At 47.9% G+C, this 23,889-nt stretch overlaps 3 protein-coding genes and 1 long non-coding RNA gene across 5 annotated transcripts in view; all 4 read right to left on the reverse strand.

Moving 5' to 3' along the window:
* Positions 1-3,704: 3,704 nt before the first annotated feature.
* Positions 3,705-6,766, reverse strand: LOC122388225. Of its 2 annotated transcripts, XM_043379106.1 has the most exons (5): positions 6,668-6,766; positions 6,346-6,514; positions 5,545-5,759; positions 4,924-5,081; positions 3,705-4,500 (listed from the first exon to the last, which is right to left on the reverse strand). In XM_043379106.1, exons 2-5 carry the CDS (start codon positions 6,471-6,473, stop codon positions 3,862-3,864), a joined length of 1,140 nt encoding a protein of 379 aa, XP_043235041.1. In that variant the 5' UTR covers positions 6,474-6,514; positions 6,668-6,766; the 3' UTR covers positions 3,705-3,861. The 2 variants fall into 2 exon arrangements, with proteins under 2 accessions (XP_043235041.1, XP_043235040.1); XM_043379105.1 differs by having other exon boundaries at positions 6,346-6,735.
* Positions 6,767-6,779: 13 nt separating this feature from the next.
* LOC122388183 lies at positions 6,780-7,746 on the reverse strand. Its single transcript, XM_043379039.1, has 2 exons — positions 7,516-7,746; positions 6,780-7,051 (listed from the first exon to the last, which is right to left on the reverse strand). Exons 1-2 carry the CDS (start codon positions 7,661-7,663, stop codon positions 6,780-6,782), a joined length of 420 nt encoding a protein of 139 aa, XP_043234974.1. The 5' UTR covers positions 7,664-7,746.
* Positions 7,747-9,236: 1,490 nt separating this feature from the next.
* On the reverse strand, positions 9,237-14,550 carry LOC122388224. Its single transcript, XR_006257757.1, has 2 exons — positions 14,342-14,550; positions 9,237-10,495 (listed from the first exon to the last, which is right to left on the reverse strand). It is a non-coding gene; the product is annotated as an uncharacterized LOC122388224 (long non-coding RNA).
* Positions 14,551-15,109: 559 nt separating this feature from the next.
* LOC122388184 (hemicentin-2-like) overlaps positions 15,110-23,889 on the reverse strand; it is a 50,883-nt gene continuing 42,103 nt past the window's right edge. The window contains exons 10-15 of the mRNA XM_043379040.1: positions 20,499-20,661; positions 18,972-19,102; positions 18,536-18,741; positions 18,190-18,322; positions 17,225-17,467; positions 15,110-15,123 (exon numbers count right to left, since the gene is read on the reverse strand). Of these exons, the coding sequence (XP_043234975.1) occupies positions 15,110-15,123; positions 17,225-17,467; positions 18,190-18,322; positions 18,536-18,741; positions 18,972-19,102; positions 20,499-20,661 (890 nt within the window). The remainder of the gene's footprint in view (positions 15,124-17,224; positions 17,468-18,189; positions 18,323-18,535; positions 18,742-18,971; positions 19,103-20,498; positions 20,662-23,889) is intronic.

Here is a 23,889-nt window from a genome sequence, read left to right on the forward strand (position 1 = left end):
GTGGAGTCTTGCCACCTCCCCATCGGTATGATGTCTGAGGAAGCAGCAGAGGCTACCCACAAGCGGGTCCGCCAGTACCGCCTTCGACACACCCGCAAGGATTCGAGGATCCACACGATGTCGGACCTCCTGGGCTACCTGCTCGTGGCGAGCGCTGGGTCTGCAGCGCCGGGGGAGGGGGAGGGGGAGGGGGAGGGGAGGGCAGGGGGGAGGGAGAGAGAGAGAGAGAGAGAGAGAGAGAGAGAGAGAGAGAGAGAGAGAGAGAGAGAGAGAGAGAGAGAGAGAGAGAGAGAGAGAGAGAGAGAGAGAGAGAGAATCAGCTACGTCGTGACGACGGCACCGACAGCAGTGATGTCGACAGCGACGACTGCCACAGCAGCAGTGACTGTTCAGCAGTGACAGCAGTGACTGGCAGAGTCGAACCAGCGCGGCGTGTCGTGAGAGTGTTCAAAGTGTATGTATGTAACATGTGATGCAATACATATGTATCGTGTGTTTATACTTTTTCGATTATCGAATATATCGAAAGCATCAGGGATGACCCAAAATGCCTAAATATACCCATTTAAACCATTTGAAAAACATATTGAGAAATATTAACAACGCTACGAATAAATTCGCCCTAAACTGGTTAACGGCCCCACTGTGCATCGGTCCAGCCGTTCTCGAGATCTGGAATCGACCCCTGCACGTGCGCACGTGCAGCAGCTCCCCAATTCTGGCACATGGATATGCATTGCCTAGCGGGTGCCTACCTATGTACATGCCAACTTTCAGCGCAATCGGCCAAGTAGTTACCCAGATATTGCAACAATTACAAAAGTGACACCTCTTCGCTTTGCACGTGGCACGTGCATAAAGGGTCACCCTCATGCATCGGCAATAGTCCAATACTTGGTAGAAGGAATGAAGCTACCCTACAAAAATTACCGCGTGTAAATCGGTCAAGTGGTTGCTGAGATATAAGCGTCGCAGAATCGTGACCACGGCCGGCCGGTCGGCCGGCCGCTCATACTCAGAAATTTCCGTTAATCTAAGGAAAGACTACGCTCGCTTCGCTCGCTTCGTAACCACCATTATGTATGTTCGCGCGCTGTACAAGTGGATATGTTAATCGTTATTTCATCTACTTCGGAACAACACAACACTTAACCCTCGCGGGCCCGGGGGGGGGGGCGTTTTTCGCCCACCCCCCTGGCGAATATTTGCGATAACTCCCGAACGCTTAGGGATAGGAAGGCGAAACTTTCAGTACCTTTTCTCCCATCAATTTGACATCTTCTGAAGTAAAAAATTTGGACCTAGCCCCCTTGATGACGTCACAAGGTCCATTTTTCTAGACCCCTGCACGGCAAACTTCGGCGTCACAGACGCAAACTTCAAATAGCTGCTAAAAATAGAGTTTTAGAGATAAAGACAAATTACGAGCACGGCTGTGTAGCGTTTGACCTAGAGAAAAATAGAAAAATAGTTTTGGTGACCTGAGGTCAGAGGTCAGGTCGACGACCCCGAAATGTGGTTTTAGTTTTTCGCAAATAACTTCGACAAAAATGGTCCTAGAGCTACGGCAGTGGTACCATCGCATTCGCCTTGTCAAGCCGCGTCGAATGATATATATTTTGTTCGGAAAAGGTCAAGTTTCATGTTGACCTCATGTGACCTCGAATGACCTCTGGTTGACATTGACACATGAAAGGTCGTTTATGATGGATTTGTACCCGTTGATCACGAATCTGGCATCTATTTTCCTCTAAGCCTTCAGTTAGAGCTTCCGGATGGCAAAATTGTCTTATTTATTATTACTAACTTGAATCAGTGAAATAGCCTCTAGCAGGGATACTCTTCTGTGACCTTGACCTTTGAGCAGCCTTGTATCTTAAGATGAACCACAAATAGGGAACTGATAAGCCTCAAAACATTTCAAAACATCTTGGAAGTTAGCACGCAAGATGTGCGAAAAAGTGCCAAGTTTGAGGTCAATTTTGAGCGTTACCTTGACCTTGACCTTTGATTAGGAGCACATTTTCAGAATCCTCAGATTCTCTTCTTTCGTTTGACACCCAATTTTGCCGGTTTGATGCAGCCTGCCGTCCTCTAGAAGGCTTATTTTGAGATCACTTTACATGTGCCGGTTTTGGCCTTTGACCTTGACCTCTGACCTTGAAAATTGACCTGAGGTCAAAAATTTTAGGTGCATTGGAATCGTCTCGTAAGGACATTTCGTTTGGTATCGCTTTTGCTTCCGTAGCTCCCCTTATTTACGGAGTTAGACAGGGGGCGAAAAACGCCCCCCCCGGGCTGCGGTGGTTGGGATTAACCCCCGGGCCCGGCCGGGTTAATTTGCAAATACAGAGATGCTTGCCTTTACGTTTTAACCACTCCTTTGGCGCACTCGATGACAATAAAGAAGTAATGAAGGGTTTTCCAAGATTGTCAATGTCTGAATTATACCCTTCATATAATTACCATAGTTATTTATTACACTATGTAATTACGGTGCACTTTGCAGGCCTTTTCATCTCTTAGAAAATAAAGCAGAATGATGTCACATGGTTGAAATGGACGGACGCTCTAATCAGTAAATGGCACATACCTATTAGCCACATACTGGTATGTTCATTGACTACCTACACTATAAACAATGTCTTCCGGCACGACTCATATACCTACATTTTGATGCTCTGTACAGTGTTCTCAACGACATTGAGCTCTACTTTGAACTGCTGCGTTTCTCCACTTAGTTCTGTCACGGTGACTATAGTTCTGTAACATCAGTAAAGCGTAAAATATGCCAACCGACCGGACACCACGGTAGTAACGGCGCATAAAATTGAATCGTAGTGAATTGGCAGCGCCTAAAAACCGCTGAACAGGGCAACAAATGTGTCACGCTGAACCCTGATAGCCCACGCTGTAATGGGGTACGGAAAATTCGCTCATGTCCACGCGCCCTAAAAACACTCCTGTCGCAATGTTAGTAAAAAAAAACATCAATGATAAGAAATTATGTTGATATATGGTACATCACCAAAAACACGCACTGGCTCCATTCGCCATCGGTAGTACATTATGGGGCACAGAGTACACCGAGCGCAGGCCACCAATGACCATACGTTAAAGGTGGTGTGTTGACATACACCGCGCAGGGTCTGAGACAGCGTGTGTCGCTGTGCCGGCCACCGACAGTGGGCGCCAACACGCACCCCATTACAGTGAGTGAGCTGGCCGAGCAGGGGGCTGTCTCAATGTTGTGTGAAACGATCCCACAATACGCTTTGACGGGTGTGTGCTTACTTACATAGACACACGCAACTGGTGGAGGGAGCGAAAGATGAAAAATAAAGGCGGCCAGGTCTGGTCAATAACCCTTTGACATAGCGAATGAATGCAATTGGGTGACATTCGTCGTTTTTTTGGGGGGTGGGGGTGGGGGGGGGGGGGTGCGGGGGGGGGGGCTGTTGCGGCCACTCATCACGATATTCGCCTTACTGAAACAGACCATACCTACCTACATTACGAAAATGTTATAAGGTCTGCCTAACAAATGCATGAATTACCCATTAGGTTAGATATAAGGTTGAAATAAGGCAATTGGGTATCAGCATATGTAAACAATCATTCATATGCTGAAGCTTGTCAAAATGAAACAACAACCTTGCTATTTATTAGCCTTACTTCAGGACTTCATTTTTTTCCAGACCGAAAAATGAGCGAACAATGTATTATAGAGCAAATACGACACATATGTAGTAGCACACACGAAGCGCGAACCTTGAGGGACATGCATGATTCAAGTAGACTGCTAGGTACAGACAAAACACTTAAAAAACTTCATAACTTTCTTGAGTCTAAGTCATTTGTTCATTGGTCGGTGAGGCATCCGACGCGCGGCGTGCCGAAACACCGCTCCGTCAGCCCACCAGTGCACACCGCCACGATTCGCACTATGAAAAACACCATCTCCAGCATGGTGATGACGCTGGCGCCGATGAAGAGACTGAGCTGGCCGCCAAACGCGCTCAGCCAGTCCATCAGCGTGGCTTTACTCAGCTGGATTACCCGCGAGACGAGGGACGGGTAGAAGACCATCACCACGGAGAAGGTGGAATTGTGCTCGGTGTCGACCGGCACGGGAGAGCCGCCGAAGAACGCCTCGTTATCCAGCATCGGCCTCTTGATCGGAGAGCCGTCCGATACGACGTCGTAGATGATTTTCTGACATTGATGAGGGCAGTCGACCTTTGTTATCTGATGGCCAGGGGCCTGCCAGTCGCGCTGGCAAGCAAACATATCCAGAGGCTCACAGACATTCACCTTGCGCGGGTCGTCGCCGTTCCGTAGGGTGATGGCGTGCTGACAGCCGCAAACCCTGCGCATTTCAGAGTTGTACAGTGCTCCCCGACAGGATAGTGGCGGTGTTTTGGAGCCATGTGGGGGTATGTCGGTGCAGGTTTTCTCGGAGAACGGGAGCAGTCCTGTGAATTCTCCGGTCCGGTCCACCTGTGAAGGAAGTGAAAGACTCACTACCTACCTCATTTAATCAAACAGACATCAGGATATGATAGGAAAGAACTCGGCTTACCAAAAACGTATAAGAAGTTCTAACACAGCGGACGCTGGAACCAACCTCATCGAGCTTCATATTGAGCTCATCCAAAAGCAATTCCAAAATGCTAATGTCTGCGTTTAACTATAGCCATTGTTTGTGTTTTTAGCAGCCTATGCCCAACCATTCAACGGCTGGTTAGGAGAAAATGAGCACGTGTTTATCAAACTTCATCGGTCGTTGCCACTCACCATGCCCAAGCCTCTAACCCGTTTCGTCTCTGTTTCTAACCCTGACCGTTCTCTCACCCTGTCCGTTCTCTCACCACTCCCGCTCTCTTACCGTATCCGTCCTCTCACCCTGCCAGTATTTCTCACCACAGTGTGTGTGACCGAGAGCCGGGTGACGGCGCCGACTGTGGCGATGAACGTCTGCTCGATGACCGACTCCATTGGCAGGATGTAGTGCGGCGTCAGGATGATCCGGTTCCCCTCCTGGGCCGGCACCAACGAAAACCGCATGTCCCTCTCCGCGACTGTGGGACAGGAGTGGGCGCAGCTGTTAGACAGGGAAAGTCCCGTGCAGCGATCATCTGCTTCCTTGAAACCTACGCACACAAATTTAGCGCGTGAATCTGTAAATCATCGGACGTCCGGCACCGGGTGTTTGAATCCGAGTCCTCAAGCATCTCGAGCTAATGTATACCATTCGCGGCTCGCGCCAGCAGGGCCACTAAATTCGATAAACTTTTCACATCGTTTTGTGCGAAGTAATGCGTTATCCGCCACAATAATTAATATGCAGGATGCAACTAACGATTTCTCCAGCGCAACATCAGCGACACCGCGATGCCGCTGCTTCCTAAACAGGTGCAATGTGAAGAAAATATTCGAGTTCAGCCTTTTCACCCAAGCATGTCTAATCTCTCTCATCCCTCTCATTCCCCCTGTCCTCCCCATAGCCTTCCTCCTCTCGCCCGTCTCCCACACCACACTCACAGAAAGTTTCTCTGTCGTCCTTCAATATGACTCCGATGCCGTTGTAGTCACCGGGCCTGGTCTGGTTTAAAGCCGTCAGTCGCCTGGACCGGAGGGTCGTAATGCACCTGCTCTGATAATAGACAAAGTAGTCGTCCGAGAAAACATCCTGGCAACACTCGCTGCTGTTTATCCGTGAGCCGTAGATGAAACAGGATGCTATCATATCTTCACACCTGCCAAAAGTCGGGCGATCGTTACGGACGAAGGAACAATAAATGCACATAAGATATTCCCTTGCCTACCAAACATTGAAATACAGTCATGCATGCAGCTCGAATGCTTAGAATTTAATTAAGGTGAATCTGAAGCCTCCAGCTGTCTGTCCTCCTATAAATCTGTCCTCCTTTCTGTTTTTCCATGCCTTGAAACTAAAAATGATGCTTATTGCCTAAGTTATTGGCGCAAAAGTTACCATTTCAATCCATTAGGGTGGGGTCACCTCACCAGCCTAATCTGACCTAGTCCAGCCAAAATGCCTAGCCCATCCTTACCTAAACTATCCTATAATTTAGCACTATACTGACTACACCAGCTAACACCTAATAATACTCGGCCAGGAGGCTTGGCTGGGTTAGGTCAGATAAGGTCACGGGCCTGGGTGACCTCATATCAATGAATAACTATAATATTTGCTGCATTAATAAACACCATGTCTAGATTCAGGACATGAAAACATGGCCAAGAGCATTGGCAAACATTGGGACCTCCGCTTCAGTAATGCCCAACATTCACCAACGGATTTTCCGATGTGTCACCTACCTGGGCGATAGACTGTTGAAGAGGTCGAAGGGCGTCTCTGCGGGTCGGAGGCTGGCGAACAACTGGTCGTTCAGCGGCCTCCACTCGTCGTCAGAGGGAATGGCAATGTGGCCGGGTGTGTCCACCATCAGCAGAAGGAACGCCGCCACGTCGTTACTGATGTTCCGCTCTGTGATCGAAAACACGGGAGCGACGCGCATGGCGTGAGGACATGCACGTCACCGGCATGTGAAGTTATACACACATTTGTCATGATGCACATTGCACAAAACGGGCGCACTACTATCGATTAGGTATGCTAGTTAACCCAAATACTCATTACTCGCGTCGATTTAACACTGTTTCACGACCACTGCTCCATCCACGGCAAGAAACGCGACTGCACTGGCCGGCTCTCGCTCCAGGCAGCGGGCGAGCCGCCACACGGACCAGCCCTAGCCCCAGGGCAGGTCGGGTCGGGCAGGGGCGGCGCCAGGCGCCAGGCGCGGTGGTGCCGCAGAGGCGTTCCAAGGGGAACACACAAAGCAAACATGACATCCAACACTTACATCTAATTGCACTAGCATACCCTGCAGCCGTTGAAGAATGAACGGATTTCTGGTGGGGCAGATGGTTAGAACGGGCAACGCCAGCCCTCCGTAGTCGACGTAGGACAGCCGTGTGATCGACTCTTGTTTCACCAGATATTTGTAACAAATTCCCCAGCCTGGAAATGAAGATATGTGCATTGATTGAGTTATGTTGTCGACGGTCATGAAACAATTATTCAATCCACGACTTTTCAAATAGTCAGCAGTTTATGCAGGGAATAAGTACGAATAAACTCAAATCCTATCCATTCTTCTCTGTAGTTTGTTTTTTATTTCTCTCTCTCTCTCTCTCTCTCTCTCTCTCTCTCTCTCTCTCTCTCTCTCTCTCTCTCTCTCTCTCTCTCTCTCTCTCTCTCTCTCTCTCTCTCTCTCTCTCTCTCTCTCTCTCTCTCTCTCTCTCTCTCTCTCTCTCTCTCTCTCTCTCTCTCTCTCTCTCTCTCTCTCTCTCTCTCTCTCTCTCTCTCTCTCTCTCTCTCTCTCTCTCTCTCTCTCTCTCTCTCTCTTCTCTCCTCTCCCACATATGCTCCATATCACTCTCCTATTTCCACACCACTCTAACTAGCCAAACCGCGGCACCTACCATAGTTGAAGGCCATCACCGTCATGCAGAGTGTGATGCCGCCCCAGAGACAGCGGCACGGCCTGTTGGACGCCTCATAGGCGCTCTTCACACCGTGCATTGACGTCCTCTGCGCGAAGAAGCCCACTGTGCTGTCGTAGATGGTCATGCTGAACGACTTGATGTCACGGCTGATGTGAACGAAACGTTCTGCGAGATGGCGGGATCGGCCAGATGACAGGCTGAGATTTACTGATGAGCTGTGGAAGAGCTGCAGTCAGATGGACCTCATATAGTTATTCTCCATTTCTGTCGGATGTTTTGGCCAATAATTGACATCAAATGCATATGCATTGTACAGTTCTGCACGTTCCTGATCTTTCCGAAGCTGAGCTAATTAGCGTGTCATAGCAGTCATTGGCGAGAAAACCGCGTTGCCCGGAATTCCCCCATAAAAAGAACAACCAGGATACGCTTTTATCTTTGTTTGACTATGAAAGAGTGGAACTTTCGTTACATTTTGCCAGTTTATTGAATAGTATGTGCCGTATTTTGTCAACACGCAATTTCGGTCAAAATAATATATTAGTGCGAAGTAATTTGAATGGCACGCGGGCCGTCCAGTTACTTCGTAGTTCGTACTAACGTTTACGCAAACCCATTATTAAATAGGACCGATCTTTACCAGTTTCCTACAAATGCATGATAGTTCACGTTAGCACGTAAGGTAAAACACCATGATTCATTATTAGCAATGAAACAGTCGCTAAAACGTCTTCTGAATAACACGTGAAAGTGGCTGAGACTTGGATATTCATAACTCACAGAGTGGGTGTTGACAGCTAAGGCTCCACTCAATTCCTCGGCTGTGTGTCCGTTGCGACCTGCTTCGGCGGCGCGGCCATCCGCTCCTGGCCTGAGGTCACCGGCGACTGGTCGCTTTGCCCAGTTCAGTCGATACCCAGGCGACGACACCGCAGAGTCAACGACGGAAGGCGTCATACTGCACCGACGCTGTCCTGTTAGTGTCTATGTGGACGGGGCAAATGTACGTGCACTAGTTCCAGAAAAAAAAAAATGGCAGGAGTCTTGGAATAGGCATGAGAGCCAGTTCGTTCTAGCAGCATGGACTAATGATCGCAATTTTTTCGGATATCATAAAAAGAGCGGTGTGCACGGGCTTGAAAAGAACATAAATGTGCTCAACCGACTTCGGCGGAACGACCAATTGCAATATGACACGTTTGGTTGAGGCCCGGTGAAGAGAAATGTGATCCTCTTCTGTAAAATCTCGCAGGTAAAATCATTTCTCAGCTGTAGGGAAAAATTGCAATGCGAGAAATTTAAATTGTCCAATAAAATGCGTCATTTTGAAAGAATATCAAGTATTCATTTTGACCCTTCAAAACCACTGAATACCAAGCAGTTGACCTGAGGTTAAATCTGACACCGGGAAAGAAGCTGATATGGCATACAGGTTTTTTTCCTTGCCCTCCTAGCTTCGTAAATTGTGGACAGGGATTCGTTTTGTCACCTATTGTCGGGGCTTTATCAGAAATCTCATGACCTTCGACGTCCTCTGTTGATGTCATTTTTGTCCTAAGCGAACAAAAAAGAACTGATGTTCTTTCACTTAACCTTCTCACAAGCCTTCGAATCTCGTTTGTCGTTTCTGGTTAGGTTAACTATTTTCAAGCCTTCGAAATAGCCCCGTTATTTCTTTTACATACCTCATAATCAAATGAGAACGAGGAGCGCGCCTTGCGTACCGATTTATTTTATTACGGCTTCACGTACCACAGCTGACGTGTCTTAGAAAACGTACAGACATGACGTGGAATCACATGTCATTTCAGAATGCGCAGCTAACGACTTAATAATTATATATTCCGAACTAATACAACTCACCAAACTAAGCAATCCCTATTTGTAAACGAAGAACATGAGATCGATCATGCAAATCTTGGAAATTGAAGAGACAAAATGCTAGATTGAGAAGGGTTTTTTCTTTCGGCCCCTTTCTGAGCAAAACTGGTCACAACCCATTGGCATGTCTTGGTTACATGCCCAGCATGAACCGAGGGATGATTGAAGTTTTGCGCAAATGAGCACGTTATATGATAACGCTATCAAGTAAGACAAAAATACAATAAAACAACAATAATAAAGCTGTTCATCAGGCTCAGTACACTATTGTTCCTGGTTCGCAGAGCTAGTTTGAGCAGAGTTCACCAAATCTCCACCAGAGGCGTAGTATGATGGTGCCAGATGGCGCTACTGACTGCAGCAGCTCGACGCCTTAGAAAAGATTGCCGCATCAACAAGATAAGACGTTCCTTGAAAGCAGACTCTTTGGCAATGGCACCATGGCATAACGCAGATTACGGTCACGTTAAAATCTCAAGCTCTACGGAGTAACACATCGTCGTAATAAAGCTATCGCTTTCCGGGCTCGGAAAACCTGAGGTTCACATCAACCAGTCACTCGTCATAAACGCTCCGATAACAGTCAGACACCAACACACAGGTAACAGTTATACAACGCTCTGATGTGACATATCATCTCACACACAACAAAACAACAATATGGCACACGCCGGGGACCATTACGTCCAACGGCATCGACCAGACGGATCCCGTATGCCGGTGACGCTTACACCTTACACCCATTCGAGGATGGCGTCCCCACAAGTTCCTCTCACTCAGTCCGCGCCGGCCGTTATACGGAGCTCTCTGGTGGCGCCTCGTGCCGAGATCCCACCGACCCGTGCCGACCGCCGCCGCCCCCGCCCCCGCCCGGCGGCCGCGTCCACGGCGGGCTGCCGAGCGGCCTGGCGGCGGGCGGCGGCGGCGGCGGCGGCAGCTGGGTGTAGTGGCAGACCGCTGCGGCGGGGGCGGGGGCGGCTGCCGCCCGACACGGCCGTTCCGAGCCGTCCAGGGCGGCGGAGGTGGCCGCCCGTGGGAGCGTGAGGACGCCGAACCCGACCGGTACCTCGGCCGCCTGAAACGGAGCCACAAATCAGTCAAAGAGACAGGGCATCAGTTACTCCTGAAGTATTGTAAAGAAGGGTTTGAAAAGATTTGTTCTAACCAGAAGTCAACAACAGAATCACAGCCTGATCCGCGCTTTTGTGTAAGCAGCCGCGCATTTCACCCTTCAGCTGTGTCTTGCGGCACAGTATGCCACTCAGGCGCTGTGTGTTGCGGCACAGCCTATCTTTCAGGTTAGCCGCTGCTGCCATCTAGGGACAGGAATATGACTAGACGATAGTGACGGCGCATATCATTCGCCGCCAGGGATAAAACGTCACAAAACGCTGAGTCTGAGTACGCTATGAATTGTGCACAAATTGCTTGTTTATCCAACTTTGAGATAAATTCATCGCAGACCGCTTGACCGTCGGTCAAGCGAGCGTCGAGATATAAGGCTATGAAAAAGCGCCTCAATGCCGGGCTGGGCCATTCATTCAAAGATTTTCCATCTAAACCAGGGATAGACTCGCCTGCTCGTCACAATGTCCGCATCATACAAATATAAAAGCAACAAAAGACCAATAACGTCACTGTCGCAGCAAAACTCTTTCGGTGGCTCCGCGTTGCTCAAGTCTTCCAACTTCTTTCAGCCAAGTTTGTCAACTCCCGACCTCAGCCCCCAAACCAGGCTGTCAAATGCTGCCCGCCCAAAGATGACCCACTGGTCGCCGGAGATGTCATGTCACAGCCCACTGCACCAGCCATTTCTCTCAAAAAAGTTCCCGCAGTAAAACATCGGAAAGATAAAACTACGCTTGAGATGGACTCTGCGATGCTATTCAGCCAGGAAATGCAAAACATTAGAACGAAATGTGTCACCAGCCCGATGGGCTTAGAAAACAGATTATCGTCTATTCAAACGAAAAGACCTTTCCGTATGATTCAGAATTTCAAGAGATTAGCTGCAAATGCGATTTGTAAATTTTAGCGCATATCATGGCATAGTGCCCGCCAGACCGTAGGAGCATTGGACGGCGAATTATGTCCTCATTTGTGGCCAAGGTGGTAAGTAGGCGTTGGAGGTTATTAGTGATTTGCATGGAATTGTGCAGCGGAAACGGCCGATGTTAATTGTCTATGACATTGACCTATGTATAGATTGTGATGCCACGATCTCCGGATATTAATTCCTATTTGCCGAACGGATCAACTGAAGTCAGCTTTATTAATGAATTCCAGTTATAATTATTGGGATAATGCTGACCTCATTTGCCCAAACAATCCAGCAAGCATTAACACATGACTTCCAGATACATATGGATCCTTTCCATAGAAATAACAAAAACATTCGTTAACAAATGAAACCATGTTTCCAGCTCTGCAAAATTGGCTATCTGGATAGCAGAATGATTAAGACTGTGACTATTTACAAGGTCACCCTAATTTCAATTCTCGCTGGCTTACGAAAGGCACGACGCTAGCACACTAAACTTCAAGTTCATTTAGCAGGCAAAAAAAAAACATGACGGCTGCCGCGGAGAAGCAGCTGGTCGAAACGTTAAAAATCATTCCAACACGGCTGCCTGGGCCAAGGCTGGCGGTCGCCGGCCCAGCCCTCACCCACTCCTTGCCTCATACGAGAACCTGTGGCGGGACTATGGACTCCATTCTACCCCTTATCCCTTCTTACCTAACACTACGGTGTCTGAGCCAGGGTTGTATACCAATCAAGTCGATTGAATTGATTGATTTGTTTCAACGCGTATTTTGAGTTGATTGGATTGAGTCGATTGACTTTTCGAGATGACTGGTTGACTGACTCGTTTGACTTTAGCGACTGGTTGACTGATTTGATTCCCGAAAATTAGAGTGACTCGTATGATTGAGTCGATTGAATGGAAAGTTCAAATAAGTTTTAGTTGACGAAAAATAATGACACCAATTGATGACACCAAAGATCACAAAACTACACTGAAAACTGCTTGTCATCACAACTGCAATATGGGGTAGATGGCCAAATAAAGAACAGGGCCTAAACAACATGAACAGCCAACGTTGACTTTCAACTGCAATAACTGCTCCAATCCTGGTGATAGAACCTGGCGATGCACCTACCTTCCTTTCTGCACTCAGCAGGAAACGTTTTTTTTTTTAATCCAGATGATAAAGTGCAAGGCCCTATATACTAATAAAGTGTGATTAATTAATAATTCACATCTCCACATCTCCTCAGAAACAACCCACTGAACTCTATAAATATCTGAAACCCCTACAAAAATAACTGAAACAAAAGCGCCGTTTCCGTCTCGCTGATTACGTTTACGTACAATTGATAGCTACTTTGCTGCATTGTGTAATTTGCAGCAGAACGTTTGTTGATCCTTTTCTCCTGAGAGCCTAAGCATAACATATTTAATATATTTCATTTTCCTTAAAATATTTTACCGAATATTATTAAGTGTCTTTATTTCAAATGAAATAATAATTAAAACGAAATTGGTGCTGTACAACCGATTTATTTTATGATGATCTACCATACTACATGATAATCAATGACGTCATCTTACCGCAAAGTCAAAAGAAGTAGAATAAGGATTTATAAAAGCTTAGCATACTTATTGGCAAAACCAAACGTTTTCGTTGTATCGCAGTCGCGCCGTGCCGTTTTCCCAGAGTACCTGTCCTCTCCATTTCCTTTTAAATATATTTTTAATCCTCATCCCTATCCCCCAGTTATAACAGTCTCAAATTGTATTGCAATAAAATGTTTTGAATTCTTCACATAGGTACCTAACATTGACATGCCACGTCCAGAATTGTGGACCGCTAAATACTTCAAATCTCTTCCTTCCCAATCTGACAACATCCCATGTCTCAAATGCACATTGTATGGAATGATTTTTCAGGCTGCCCGTCAGTCTCTGTCTAACCGAAACCGTCACATGCATGATGCAGGTAAGATATTTATTTTTATTTCCCTATGGTTAATATGTTATTGATGCATATTATCCATTAAAATAGACATGGTGTAGGGTAAATGGCCAAATCACGAACACTGCCAAAATCCGAGCAGCCAACTTTCAACTGCAATATCTGATATTTAGTGTAAATGGAGTTAGAATATGGCCAAAATTAAATTGACAACTTTTAGGTGAAAGGTGGTGATTTGGGTTAAGGGGCGAGTCAACTACTGGGTCATTTTGCACCCAATAAATGACACTGCTGCTCCAATTCTACCCATTGAACCTCAATATCATGATCCACCAGTCCATCACTCGGTATCCTTCCTTATCACATAGAAAGTTTGAATGGCATGGCAATTTATAATTTTAAATGACAATATTTTTATGTTTCTTCTGTAGGTAGGTAGGTAGGTAGGTAGGTACACCAGACTGCTATGGACACTTTTCCAAGTTGGTGGGGCAAAAAAACCTAATGTATGTCTTGGTTTGAGTCGTTTGATTGAGTTGATTGATTCCTTTCATTGTCGCGTTTGAGTCGATTGAATCAATTCCCGAAAACTGCTCTGACTTGATTGATTTGATTGGTTTCCCAAATTTGTCGTGATTGAATTGATTGCTATTGATTGAGTCGTATACAACCCTGGTCTGAGCTGTATCATACAGTACCGTCTTCAACCCATACTCTTATTTCATCCTATTCTCACCTGACAAGACTGACGGGACCCGGCCAACATCTTACCCTCGTTCTCACCTGACACTGTTGCCTGTGGTGAGTATGACGGACCTCACTCGACTCCTCTTACCTGACACTGGTGCCTGTGGTGGGTATGACGGACCCCACTCAACTCCTCTCACCTGACACTGGTGCCTGTGGTGGGTATGTGACGGACCCTGCACTCAACTCCTCTTACCTGGCACTGGTGCCTGTGCCGGGGTCGGACTCGGGGCAGGGTGGAGCTGCCCCCTCCGTCCACGCTCGTCGCCGGCCCCACCGCCGACCACGGTGACCGGATATAACTGACCTCCCGTGACCGGTCAGGGCGTATCACGTGACACGGCACCGGAGGCAGCTCCAGGGCGGCCAGCTCTGGGGGCGACGGGAATAAGGGTCGGTGGGTTAGTGGGCACTGAATCTGCCGATGGCATCTCGAATTTTCGTGACTTGGATTGTTATGACCATTTTATCGTGTTTGTAGCAATGCATGAAGATATATGGAAAAGATGTTTCTTAGTAGAAGCCTAGCAGCACTTGCCGTAAACTGGAATTAAATTACCACATGCTGCTGTTTTAATTCAACTTTTGCTTTGTAAACAACATGGATCAACCAAACGGTATTCTGAGAAACGGCTTCAATAACATCGCACTTGAGCCGCACATCGCCAAGTGTCAGAACAATTGTTCTGTCTAAAAGTAAGACGTCAGAGACATACTGTTCTTGTGTTAGACATTACACGGTAGAGGTCAGAATTAGGGAAGTACCGGCCAGCTGCTGTTCCGCCTTACACAGAAGTCATGCGGCACAGTCTACCACTGAACGTCCAATCAGCGGCACTGAGACCTCACAGCTGATATGAACTTTTCCAACGTTCCACAGAAATAAAACAAACGAATCACCGCGTCTGTTTCCGCTAGAGGTGGCAAAACTGGAAAATTTTGGGAACCGGACCCGGACCCGGTCTCACTGGCAAATTTCTGGAACCGGTCAGACCCGGTCTAAGTCAGCGTTGGAACCAGATGGACCCGTTCCCTAAATCCATTATGAATATTGTATACAGTTGTAGGTATAGCAAGAAGAAAATATTTTCTTTCCTATTGGGCATACTTGTGTTTCAAAGTAAAAAACTCATGCCATGATCATTTTACTTTGCTTCACAGTTTGTATTTAAAACCAGATTCAGGTCATATTTAAGAATATAAGAAGTAAGAAGACCAATGAATTTCATGCTTACCTAAGCCCCTTTTACTACAGCTGCTAAAAATGATGTGAACTGGGGATCCATGGAGCAGTGCCTTCACCAGTCAGAACCTAACATCAACATGGAACAAGATACGCATCTCACATACTGATACATACCTTTTCTAATATTCTTGGTAAAAGATATTCGTCTTTAGAATTAAATACATTAGTCCTTACAAATATTATCAACTATCCAACGTCCCAAACCAGAAAATATTCAAAATAAAAATAGAAACATCAAAACTTTGTGAGGTCCGCCAGAAATGTCGACACCGATAGCAATTCAAGGACAAGGCAGGCGTTAAATCACTGCAAAATTCTGTTGGGATTAAAGTACTGCAAAGTCGTAATAGCTTTTAACTTTAAAGTGCTGCAAGGTTGCGATCATGACTTAAGTGCCAATTCATTAACGTAGAAAGCAAGCTACATTTTGTTGTTAGTACCTAGATATAGAATAAATATCCTAGGGTGCTGAGACTTACCTGATTTTGGTCTTGTCGTCTTTGACCTGGGATCCATGAGCAGAGTAACTGCATATAACAATCTACAAACTATCACAATGCTGAACTAGTAGGAAAATCCGTTCCTGATGCACATCTATTCGTTAATGTATTTGGGGTCTTTGTATCAGATGTCATTAGGCGTTTAGTATGTGCTAGAGTGGAGGTTTTGTCCTCTTCCCGAACGTGTTCCAAAATTGTAGCCTTTTTGCAGTAGATTAGCGTGCGTAAGGCTTAGCATATATGACGCTCAAATGCGCCATTTTCATATCAACACGGTATCATTGGCCTTGGAGAAGGGCATTGGTATTGACTCAGTTATTTGCCATCTGATGCCGTATGATGGCGCTAGTAGAGCGCTATACGTGTAATACGCTCTGCTAGCGCCATCATGCGGCGCCAGTTGGCTAAAAATCTGGTCAATACCACTGTTTCTGGAGAATGCCTTGGATTCATTTTGAGCTTTCTGGAGCTTTCTGGATTTATCCAAGGGCATGTTGGGTTTATGAGTTGTCTTCTGGCCGTGATAGAAATAATTTCAAGGCTGTTTGAGTTATGAAATGCTTTTGAATATCAAACATGAACTCCAATTTCTGGTGGGCATAGTACCAGCTGACTTTGGTACATCAGTGTCTTTGAAAAGGCAGGTAAGAATGCCACTGGTCAGCCTTGCTTCAATTAGATTTGTGTCCATTTATAAATGGATTTCAATCATACCTACTTACCTACATATGTCATTGGTATTTGATTTCTACAGCTCAAAATATTGTTAGGTGCTGTACAGCAAACTGAATGGAAGTGATGCGTACAAACATTTGGTGAATTTTTTTCTGCATTGCCAGCACTTAAAACTTGTTTATTTTGTTGTAGGTGACAAGATAAGAAATTGAAGCAAGACTGACCAGTATGCTACAGAATAGGTAGCCCAATCTGCAGGAATATTAAAATTCAAAAGTGGAATTAGGACTCATGGACTGGAAACTGCATCAACTATGTTTGCCAAAGCATAACAGATATTAACATTTACCATAAAGTACAGGGGAATGATAGGACCCGGTTGGACCCGGCCAAATATTTTGGGGGACCCGGTCTGGACCCATCCGGGTCCAGACCGGGTCCATAGACCGGGTCCCCGGGTCCACATTTTGCCACCTCTAGTTTCCGCTGACAGCCAGACGAATGCATACAGCAATGTGACGAGACGTTGCTATTTACAGAATACTGATGAGACTTTCTCAGTAGCAATATCCTGACACAACGAGCGTCATTTGCGCCGTACTTCTCTGTGAATCATTTATCACGCCCGGTGGCCTCTGCCACACCTCTCTCTGCTCACCGTAATACGGCTGGTGGGCGGCCGGTGGCGGGCGGCCCGGCCGGCCAGCGCTGGTTGCCGGCGCTGGGCCCGGGCTGGTGGGGGCCGGGGGTGCTGGTCGGCCCGCTGGGCGGCGGCGGCGGCGGCGGCGCAGCAGCACCACGGCCAGCACGGGCAGGGTGACCAGCAGGGCGCCGGCGCCAGCCGCCACCAGTAGCAGGGTCAGCGACGGCACCACGGTCGGCGGCTCCGAGTCGGCGGCGGCTGCGGCGACAGCGGCAGACGGTCAGGGGAGAAACGGCGGGCTAGGATAAAAACAGTGGGCCTGAGGAAAAAGGTCGGGGCGGGGAGGGAACAGGGGTGGTCTGGGAGAATAACGGCTAAAATAGAGATGGACTGTAAATATAAAGAGCATAAAACATGAGTGAATAGAAAGAGATGGCAAAAGAGAAGATGAAGAAGAGACAAAAGTAAGTCACCTGTGGCCAAACTTTGAATCAGTTAGAGCATGACAGGACAGGGCATCCAATGAGGGGTAAAGTCCGGCGGCCAGCGCGTCGCCACAGACAGCGACATAGTTCAATCAGCTGAAGTGCCATCCACAGAGCAAACGCAGCACGGTAACCAACATACCAATGACTCTCTGAGCATAGGAACACGTTTCGCTGATAACGAGTAGAGCGGCAAACAAATATCAAATGTAATCACAACTTCGGCGAGGATCAAACAGATTATCTGGAGTTTGATTAACCTAGTTGATGCAAATCAACGAACAAGTTAGCTTAGCAATACGTCATTCAACCCCCGGAAATTCGATACCGGCTGCAATGCCCCTCCCCGTCAACAGCACCATCTACTGAGCCTCGTTTAACCACTATCTGATATCGAAACTGCCCCAAGTGCCTCGGCTGCTGATTGGTTTGCTGCTAACAGTAAATACAGCGGCACTCCCGGCGGTATTCGGTGCGGCGTTTGCGGCGGCTCACCTCCAGGCGCGTTGGCCTTGAGCGAGCCGTCGATGATACGCTCTGTGCGGCGCTCCACGGCGTCTCGGGCCGGGTGCGTATCGATCACCAGAGGCTTACTGCGGCCCTTAGCGTTCTCGGCGAAAAGAATAATCTAAAAAACAAACACACATAATTAGGGAATATTCCGATGATGAATAAGAGCAAATGATCATACTGTTTTGATGTTACATTGACCTTTTAACCACGCTGCCAGCCAAATAATCACATTTTACTTTCAACACATTGAAAAGATTTTAATTCAATTTACGCACCAAACCCATCGCAGGTAACCTGCACCCACCCTTCCCCGGGTCAGTTCACCGACCTGATGGTAGCTGCTGCTGAGGTGTGCCGGCACCAGGAAGCGCGGCGTGCCGGCGCTGAGGTTGAGCAGCAGCTCACCGGCCGGGCCGCGCACCTCCAGCACGTACCGACGGGGTAGCACGTCCGCGGCCGGAGCACGGCACAGCACGGCCACGGAGCCGTCCGTGCCGTTGTGGGACGTGCAGGAGGACGGCGACTCCGGCACCGCTGCAGAGGGGACCGGGAGGGGAGCAGGTCAGATCAGATCAGCGTCGGTGGGTAGCGGCTAAAATCGGCTCAATTTAGCTCAAATATAGTTAGTTCAGCACAGTTCAAGACATCTTTCACGACGGTACCCACAGTATGAGTGAGACATCACACACCGCCTCTCTAAGTGACGTCACTAACTGTCCCTCGGTGTGACGTCACTCAATGTATCTATGCGTGACGTCACTCACCGGCCGGTGTGATGTGGAACAGACAGGGCTCCCTCTGCAGACCGACGTCGTTCTGCGCCCAACACAGCAGAGTGCCGTAGTCCAGCGCCGAATGGGCCGTGTAGATGGCCGTACTCCCTGAGCCGTTCACCCTGAGGTCAGGTCAGGTCAGGTCAGGTCAGATCGAGTCAGCTCACTTCAAAACACGGGTCAGGACTCGCATGAGCAAGGTTGGTACAAGGCAGGGTGGGGAACAGAGTGCTGGGCCAAGTCAAGAATGAACGAAATGATCATATGTAACAAAGCATTTTCGAGGTCGAAGTGATGCTTGCTTTATCACGTTATCGTTCGAGAGAAAAAGTGCCGCCTTTAGCATAGTGTGACGCCCACAAAAGCGTAAGATATCAACGTCAATTTACGATGACGCCAATGCCCGGTAAAACATCGACTTTGAAACCATGACAATGCACGGCCGAGTCATTTATCACCTATCATAGCACATTCCGGTCGTATCGCTAAACAGGAACAATATGACATCACTATCAAAGCAGAAAAGACGGCCAATTCTATCATGAACAAGACAAGGGACTGTCATTCAACGTTGAACCTAGTTATGTAACGCTTCTGCGAATCATTTCCATTAGAGCCCTGTCCCAGTTGGTCAGCTGGCATCAGTTCACAGTTTAAGGCAGGGCCTATACTCAGAAGCTTGCTTCACCCGGTCCGGAGGTCGTTACACGTAGTTCCCAAGTCTCAGACACGGTTCAGGTCCCCGCCTCATTCAGACAGGAGATACGTCAGTATCAAGTTGCCAGCGTTTCCGAACAAAAGCCGATTTTGAGCTTGTCTAGACAGCGGGCCAACGGCAGACAGATAGAATTGCATGAAAATGGATGCTAACAGAGCATGAATGTCGTCTTGACTTACGTAACGTAGTGGCATATTTCGCTTACAAGGTATTGTGCATATATCGAAGCAACTGAATCTTTCTGCTTCTTTTCGCACAAGATAAAAATGCACGATCTCTTATGCACCGTGGTCAGCAGTATGCACAAGAGATGTATGAAATCGTTTTCCGAACGAACTCCAAGATTCTGCTGGAACTGCCTGTAACGACTCGCTTTTCAATTCTCTGTGCCACCCGTCTCATTTTGAATCGGCTCACCGGCGGTGCTACTCAACCTGTCATAATGGACAGGCCATCGGCCGGTTTTGACAGCCGAGTTACAGGGTTATGACAGACGCCGGCAGCCTCCTCCAGCTGCCCAACAGGCAGAGAAGGTAACTGATGTATGACGGTACAATAGTACCGACGTGAGCCGATGTTCCAGCGTAGTGATGCTTACAGTGATACTGACCACAAACGATACCTACTGACGGTAAAATTTCGTCAGAGTTTTGTTTTCAATTGGAAACAGCCTATCTTAAACAAGCACTGAAGATACTTGACGATATTGACGACGATATACTTACGTTACTGACGGTGACTGATTGATGGTACTGACTGACTATCAGCATACCTACTGACGCTACTGACGGTATACTGACGTGAACTGGTGCGTGGGCAGGTGGACGATGTCGCCGGTGTTGTTGAAGGACCAGTGGAAGGTCAGCTGGTCGGGAAGGGCGTCCACCCTGCACGGCACCTTCACTGTCTGATGGAGAGCGGCGCTGTAGACCGTCTGCTGGCGGACACTGCAGCGTGGAACGTCTGGAATGGTGGGTACGGGCGAGTGTCAACACACAGATAGACGGACAGACAGTAACGCAGAAACACACAAGGCACCTTTACCACCTGCTAACGGATGCTGCAGCGAGGAGCGTCTGTAACAGCACGTCAGAGACACAGATAGATGGACGGACGGACGTAAGTGCAGAGGGACGGACTCACGGACAAACATACCAACAGACAGACAGACAGACAGACAGACAGACAGACAGACAGACAGACAGACAGATACAGACGGACAGACGGACAGACAGATAGACAGACAGAGACAGCGGATCGCTGAGTCGTGTTCAAAAGCGAGTTGGACGGTGTATGATACTTACGAACGCAGCTGTATCACCACAGTGTTGACAAACTGTTACGTTTGTTATCACGCCAGCATTCATACGACATTGAAAAATGAACTGATGAAGATAGGATAGTTTGTATCTAAAGCAGTGAAAGCATCTGTAGGCATGACATTAAATACAAGTGCTGGTAGGAAATGTGCTAAAATTTCGTCTCGGGAGGTCGAGGGGATTATCAGTTCCACTGGTGTTGGAGTGGATCTAGCAATTAAGTACTCAGGTAAAGTTTCCCACATACTCTAGGCTCCGTCCAAACTCCTAACCATGATATGTGATGCTAGTTCACAGAGTTCAGGCTCAGGCTACTCAGGAAGTTCAGGAATTGTTCATGATTTAATCTAATAATAATTAAAGTAAACGTGTAAATCCATGGGTCGGGCACTGTTTCCTCTTTCACCTCAACGATAACTAGCTGGTAAATGACCATTGCAGTTGACGCGTCCAAAGCCCCGGATAAACAGGCAGCACGTTTTTGTCCTCATATGCCTCAGCTCTGGTCCAGCTTCTCCGCTGGAGAATGCTCGACGGGCCGACCCCAGACCCTACCTACCCCATTCCCGGGCCGGTCGCCAGACTGGGCGGGGCTGCTAGCGACCGGTCAACACTCACGGGTTGACCGATGACCGGCGCAGTGGGACCAGAGTATAGGGGGAGACCGGCGCCTGATTACCAACGGTCAGAGGCAGGCCGCTGGGGCGGGCTGGGAGGCTGAGGATTGCTGGGAGCATGTGGGTGTGTGCGAGCTGCTCCGGGTTTGTGGACAGAGCTGTGATGAGTGATCCAATGGGTGACTGTTTTAGCTGTGATCCTATGGGTGTCTGGGGTTTGGTGGGATGCTATGATGACTCACGGGATTGGCTGTGTTCCCTGGGCGCCTGAGGATTGCTGCTGGTTCCGTGGGTGTCCGTGATGGGCTCGTCTCCGGGTCCGTGAGCACTGGGCAGCTGGCGTTTGCCATGGTCCGTGGGCGGTGCTGGCTACAGACTATGATCCGTGGGCGTTCTGCTGTGACACGGTCCCATGCTCCGAGCCCCCCTCCCCCTCCCCCTGGGTCCTGGAGTCTGGCCGCCCCCGGATGTCCGGAGCACCAGACACCATGCGGGCTCCTCGCAACAGCGCCGACAGACCCGAGCTGGATATCGCACCGTGCCCGCCTGCTTAGTGATTGAACGGCGATCCGCCCACGCTGCACCGCCCCCGTCAGCTTTCAACTAAATAGACTCCGATCCTATGCGGGCTTACAGAGTATTTGGACAAGGAACAGCGGATTTACAGATGCACGTCAAATAGTGATTTAGGTCGTGGGATGTCATTGTGAATCATCTTCTCATCGAAACTTATTTCACTAACAACAATCGATGTACCCAAGCACCTCCTTGGCCCATTGACATTGAATCACGCAATATGGGGAGGAAGAAAATAGCCCTAATGCAAAACATCCACCCACCGTATCTTCATTTAAATGATGGCACCGCTCATATCTATAGCTTGTCAGTTTTGACATTATGTAGCACAGATATCTGTTGGTAACAGAACCTGGACATAACGAATGGCACATGCACGAAATAATCAAGAGTATATTTTCTAGAACTGTCATCTGCCATCTGTCTTCATCCAGCTTTTCGAAATCATGATATAAGATAAAAGGCAAGACAAGCATAAAATATGATTCAAGCTACTTCAGAGAAGACACACAATTCAGCATAAATATAATGTGGTTAGCCAAAATTTCGAGAGGATCTGAATTATGGTGCTAAATTCGTCTCCGCAATGCCGCCATCAAAGCTAGGTATCAGTCCATTTACTATGCGCGCCAGCCCTTACTTGTTCTTTCATTGTCATCTTCCATGCCGCCCCCTCATAAATCCACTTTTATACCGCTCTAAAGCGGGCTTCCATTTCCGCCGCTCCTGCCCTTTGTGCCAGCTCACTTGGTGATGGCTGGGACTACCTCATGAGCCCAGAATAAAGCGAAAAGCGCCACTCTTCTGCCCACAGTCTCGACTGATCTCTTGTGCTGCTCGGATAAAGCTGCTCAGAATTCGCGGATGTAAATTACGCTCGAGCTTCCGCTCAGCCAAAGTTTTTCATCCTTATCCACTGAGGGTTTTGCAGCTTCAGCCAATATTGACTTTCCGGAGGCAGGAGTGCGATTTGCTCTCGTCTATTGGAAGGCCTAGATTGGAGTTGTGTTAAGTTTATGTCACGCTAGGTTTTGATCAGCACTGGTCTGCCATTTCACTGCCATCTCTAATGTCGCATCATTCGATATCCACGTATGATGATTAATTCTTATCTGAAATCCCTTCCCAGTTAATTAATAAATGATGTTTACACAGCACCTTATGGATGATCCAAACTACGCGACGCCTGCGCACAACACAGTGACAAACAGTGCCGCAATGCTATTCGAGCTCGCCAAGATCGGCAGTCCTGTTTTGATGAAATCAGAGTTCAGACAGCGGCTTGTGATATGGCTCTCGGCCGTGCTGCCTACGACGGCATTTGCGGCGCAGTTCACATCTGGCGCAGCGTCGGCAAAATATGGCGCAGGCTCGCACTGAGACAGCTACAAATGGATTTCATCTGGTGGTGGCGCTAACTCTATCCGGGAATGAGAGGAAAAACGCTGTAACTGGCCTATATCGAGCGCAGGTCGGGTAACGAGAGCCAGAGCTCTTAGGCATCAAGCAGCCGGTTCAAAGCAATTAATGAGCACAGGCCAGGTGTGAGGACCATAATTTTTTAGACACTACTGGCTTGATTCTAAGTATCCAATTATATTCGCTTATAACTTATTGCATTAGAAGCATAAAACGAGAACCATAACAACATTGGAAAGTTGATTTCATCAGCGCATCAG

This window comes from Amphibalanus amphitrite, unplaced genomic scaffold (genome assembly GCF_019059575.1).
Source record: "Amphibalanus amphitrite isolate SeventyFive unplaced genomic scaffold, NRLGWU_Aamphi_draft 000313F_arrow, whole genome shotgun sequence".
Taxonomy (NCBI): domain Eukaryota; kingdom Metazoa; phylum Arthropoda; class Thecostraca; order Balanomorpha; family Balanidae; genus Amphibalanus; species Amphibalanus amphitrite.

What these genes read in the sequence shown, in the direction of transcription:
- LOC122388225 (XM_043379105.1), bottom strand. Translation starts at nt 6,545, where the DNA reads ATGCGCGTCGCTCCCGTGTTTTCGATCACAGAGCGGAACATCAGTAAC. An exon ending in TTCAACAGTCTATCGCCCAG is followed by an intron (nt 5,760 to 6,345) that starts GTAGGTGACACA and finishes GACTTTTGGCAG; the next exon opens with GTGTGAAGATATGATAGCAT. An exon ending in TCTCGGTCACACACACTGTG is followed by an intron (nt 4,501 to 4,923) that starts GTGAGAAATACT and finishes CTTCCTTCACAG; the next exon opens with GTGGACCGGACCGGAGAATT.
- LOC122388183 (XM_043379039.1), bottom strand. Translation starts at nt 7,663, where the DNA reads ATGACCATCTACGACAGCACAGTGGGCTTCTTCGCGCAGAGGACGTCA. An exon ending in GGTGATGGCCTTCAACTATG is followed by an intron (nt 7,052 to 7,515) that starts GTAGGTGCCGCG and finishes CTTCATTTCCAG; the next exon opens with GCTGGGGAATTTGTTACAAA.